The sequence below is a fragment of the Opisthorchis viverrini genome (genome assembly GCF_000715545.1).
Source record: "Opisthorchis viverrini unplaced genomic scaffold opera_v5_348, whole genome shotgun sequence".
Lineage (NCBI taxonomy): Eukaryota > Metazoa > Platyhelminthes > Trematoda > Opisthorchiida > Opisthorchiidae > Opisthorchis > Opisthorchis viverrini.
The window spans coordinates 314,897-318,841 of record NW_008752006.1 but is presented as its reverse complement, the minus strand read 5'-3'; the positions used below and the strand labels follow the sequence as shown (position 1 = coordinate 318,841).

The 3,945-nt window shown below is 47.5% G+C and overlaps 1 protein-coding gene across 1 annotated transcript in view; it reads right to left on the bottom strand.

Annotated features, from left to right (window-relative positions):
* The window catches only part of T265_10245 (hypothetical protein), a gene marked incomplete at both ends in the record, with an annotated part of 5,828 nt that extends 4,387 nt beyond the window's left edge, over positions 1 to 1,441 (bottom strand). The window contains 3 exons of the mRNA XM_009176562.1: positions 873 to 1,073; positions 1,133 to 1,229; positions 1,327 to 1,441. Of these exons, the coding sequence (XP_009174826.1) occupies positions 873 to 1,073; positions 1,133 to 1,229; positions 1,327 to 1,441 (413 nt within the window). The remainder of the gene's footprint in view (positions 1 to 872; positions 1,074 to 1,132; positions 1,230 to 1,326) is intronic.
* Positions 1,442 to 3,945: the final 2,504 nt, after the last annotated feature.

Below are 3,945 nucleotides of genomic sequence, written 5' to 3'. Positions count from 1 at the left end.
CGTTTTGGGCGTTAATAGACCTTGTGCACCTTTGGTGGTTGTTCTTGACGTGAACGCTAGATCGGGAAGCTTAGACCGAGAACTTAGCTAAGGAAAATACCGTTACTACATCGGGGACCTGCTCTGATTCGTTTTTGTGAACTATCGTTGTAGTCTGTCATGCATCAAGTAATCAACGTGGATGGCGATCGAAGAATTCGTGGTCCAAATAACATGAGGCAACCCTCGCTTGTCTACTTAGTGAATACGCTACCACAGAATGATATCCACGGATTGATACACGGGTCAACACCTTCGCCCAAGCTTCCCGAGTCCGCCAACTCAGGCTCGTCCTTTTCGTTCAACCAACCATAGCCCAAATAACTTTCTGCTGAGCTTTCTGTCGATGCTGTATCGTAGTTTACTTCAGGGCTGTTTTCGCGCCAATTCTCGTGGCACTTTATTCACCACAGCATGGCTAAGTTGATGTCGCCTACCTCAACAATACTTGGATGCAGTCCTCAGTCGTGAGATCATTCAGCGTAGGCTTTTTCTGATCCCGAGGATTTTTCGGCTCTGCTGGACCCAAACGCCTCGGCTAGTTACGTCAAAATCCCAGGACTCCCTCCACGCAGAGAAAGAAATCAGCGTACGCCAAAGCCAGGTTCCGCCGGTCAACGCATAGGAAACTCAATGGAGCGACCAAACCAACTGAGAGACTCATTGCCGGCTTTGAAGGACAGTTATTGCAACAATGTCTGGTTGCAATGTCAGGTGGAATCTCACTGCAAAAACAACTCACAATTCACGACTGGTCGCTGGACAATCCAAAAAAAACCTATCGCGCGAGTGACCGGTCGAAGAGTTGGGTCGTTGTTTCGTCGGGCATTCACGGATTCAAGGAATAATACATATAATCGAGGCTTTCGCCCAAACTCCTCGGGTCGGGTTTCTGCTTGTCGTTAAGAGGCTTCCGTTCGCCTGGAATTACAAGCACGAAAAGAGTGTAGCACCGTTCTTTAAGTTCACAGTGCGGGGCAGTAATCTTACAAGCGCGAGGGTTCGAGTGAAAAGGGGTTGAAAAGTGCTCCCAACTGGGGACTAGATGCAGTGCGAACAACCGCTGGAGAAATGCTATTCCACAGACAACTACCCCAGTGAGCTGGGTCCTGATTGGTCACGGATTGATGCACAAAATCGGAGCTTTTGGCCGAATTTCCCGGGCCGGTTCTGTTCTCGCCGTTCAGCGGCTATCGTTCACCTGAAAGACACAGGTGAAAAAATGGTGTAGCACTGCTCTTTATGTTCTCCGCCCGGTGTAGTATGCTTGCCGGTGCAAGGATTCACATAAATAAGTGTCCACTAGTGCTTCGAACTGGGTTCTGGAAGGAGCGTGGACAACGGTCTGAGGAAGTTTATTCCACACAGCTACCACCCGTTCTGAGCTTGAAGATCTTACCATATCTCCGCCGTCTGTTTGTTGGGTCAATGGTGAAAAACCCGTTGGCCAAGCTTTGTTCAAAAAGGGCATGAGTAAGAATTAGGTTCCCTCAGAGGCGATGATATCCCCGGGGAAAGGACGTCAAGCACCGCGAGGCGCCTTTTATTTTTTACTGATTTGAGGCCGGCAAACAATTTCGTAGCGGCTCGCCTGACGTCTGTCGTGCGCCATGAGTAGATAACTTGGCTGGCGTATTCAAGGAGCGGTCTGACACAGGCTCCATAGAGTATTTGGAAGTTCGTGCCAGCAATACTGGAGAAGGTGCACCAAATTATCCCTAAAGCAGCGAATGCCTTTTGGGCAGATTTCTCACGGTGCAGTGAGAAGGGCAGGTTCGAAGAGAGCCAAATACCCAAATCCTTTTTCGCGTTTATCCTCATGACGTTTCCCGGCATTTTTTCACCATGCATGACGAAGGCATTCGCTGAGTGTCCTCCAAATGACATACGGACACTCTTTTCCTCATTCAGAGAAAGCGCAGTCCAACGACCGCTGCTTTGCAGCGTCTAAATCCATTTGGAGTGCATTCGCATTGGAACTCCAGGATTTCAAACCATTCACAAAAAGTAGACATGGACTTGCAAGAGCATATGGGAGTCGTTGACGCAGATCAGAAACAACAGTGGTCCCAAAACGGAGTCTTAAGGAACCTTTATAGAGACTGGCGCTGAAGGAGAATAGGTAAAGCCTACCTTCACTCGGAATGATCTGTCTGATAGGAACGCCTCGATCCAGTGTATGGCTTTCCCATGAGTTCCGTAAGGTTTGAGTTTGTGGAACAGCGGAACGTTTGGAACCCGATCAAATTCTTTTGAGAAGCCGAAAAATATGGCATCCAATATGAGTCCCTCGTCCTTGGCTTGGGCTAAGCTGTCCATACACATAGGCATGTTCGTCACCCAAGAACGACTTAGGAAAGGTCCGTGTTGAGCTGGAGATATCAGATTGTTGGAAGTAAGTTGATCTAGGATAGCTCGCTTCAAAGTGTGTTCCATCACCTTGAACGGCACACTAGTGAGACTAATAGGCCTGTAGCTTCCAGGCGATAGTCGGTCACCAGTTTTGTAGACTGGCATGACAATCGCTTCCTTCCAACCAGAGGGAGATTCCTTCCAGGCAGAGGGAACCCTCTTTCAAGCAGAGGGTCAAAAGACTTCGGTCCATAACTGTGTTTGCGCACCATCAGCCAAATATCCAGAGCCGTTTGAATTGGTAGAATGTGATTGTTGCGTATAAATTGAATACAATGAGCCGTGACCCTCCTTTGACTTGTTTTGGCTGGTACACACATGTTGATTACATTGATGGTTGGCGCAAATTTTGAGCCATATCGTTTCAAAATTTTCCACAGTATCCTCGTTTCCAGTTGCCCAGGTAGTGCTAATTGCTCTCATTTCTTCCAGCACTTACCCAGCAATTGCAATGGTGACCAAACGAATGGCCGCACCGCAGATGAAACACACGACCCCAAAAACCAAGTGAGTGTGGAGGAATTAAAAGAGGCAAGTAAGTTGAGCGAATTTCCTAACAGCAGACAGTGACCAAGGCATCGGTTCCTCATTCCGGTTTTGTCTACGCAGACCATCTGGCAGTCGCCTACCACCGTTTTACTCACAACAGCAGAGTGACCGAGTTTTATAGTACTGGCTTCTTGTAAAGTGATTGCTAAACATGGATGAATGGCATGAGTGAATATTTTCTAAAGCGCTGAACGTAATCACCTAAATTGCGGCAGTTCACGGCCAAAGAATTCTGAAGTGCACTTGGCATTCAGGAATTATGCGGCTATCGCTGGGAGGTCGGCCCGCTCTCTCGAGTAGCAGCTGAAAATTTGGTTCCAGTCTGGTTCATGCATTGTCTTCGATCTTAGTCAAGCTTCACGACTACAGACGCACGTTAGTGTTAGAATGGGTGATATCGCGCTTCAGCCACATCTGCTCCAACAAAGTGCAGTAGATTGAGTCAATCCGACGTTCCTTATGCGTCGGAAATTCCGAAGGAACAAACACAAACAACCGTCTTTGGTGAGTCGTTTTAAAGCAACTCATATATGGCACGTGTGCGCAAGCTTCGCATCTTTTTGCCCACAATCAACACGGCCGCTGGTATCCGGCCATGTATTCCATTGTAGAAACCTAGCAGATTTATCACATGCGCCAAATTTTTAGTCCATCAGGGGGGATGGGCATGTGGCTTCAAGCGGACACGTTTGTGGTGGATATATTGGCGGCCAGGGTTGCATTCGGCTGTGATCTTATGTGAAATTTCGTATACGCAAAGTCATCAAAAACATTATGGTACATAACATAGACATATATACACCTATAACGTCTGTGTTTTTGATTGTAGATGGGTCGCACACAGCTAACACATACTGCTCTGCGCATCTTGTCTGAGCAATCTCACGCAGAGGGTTTACATTTTGATAAGTAACTGACACAAATTCTACCGCATGGATCTACAAT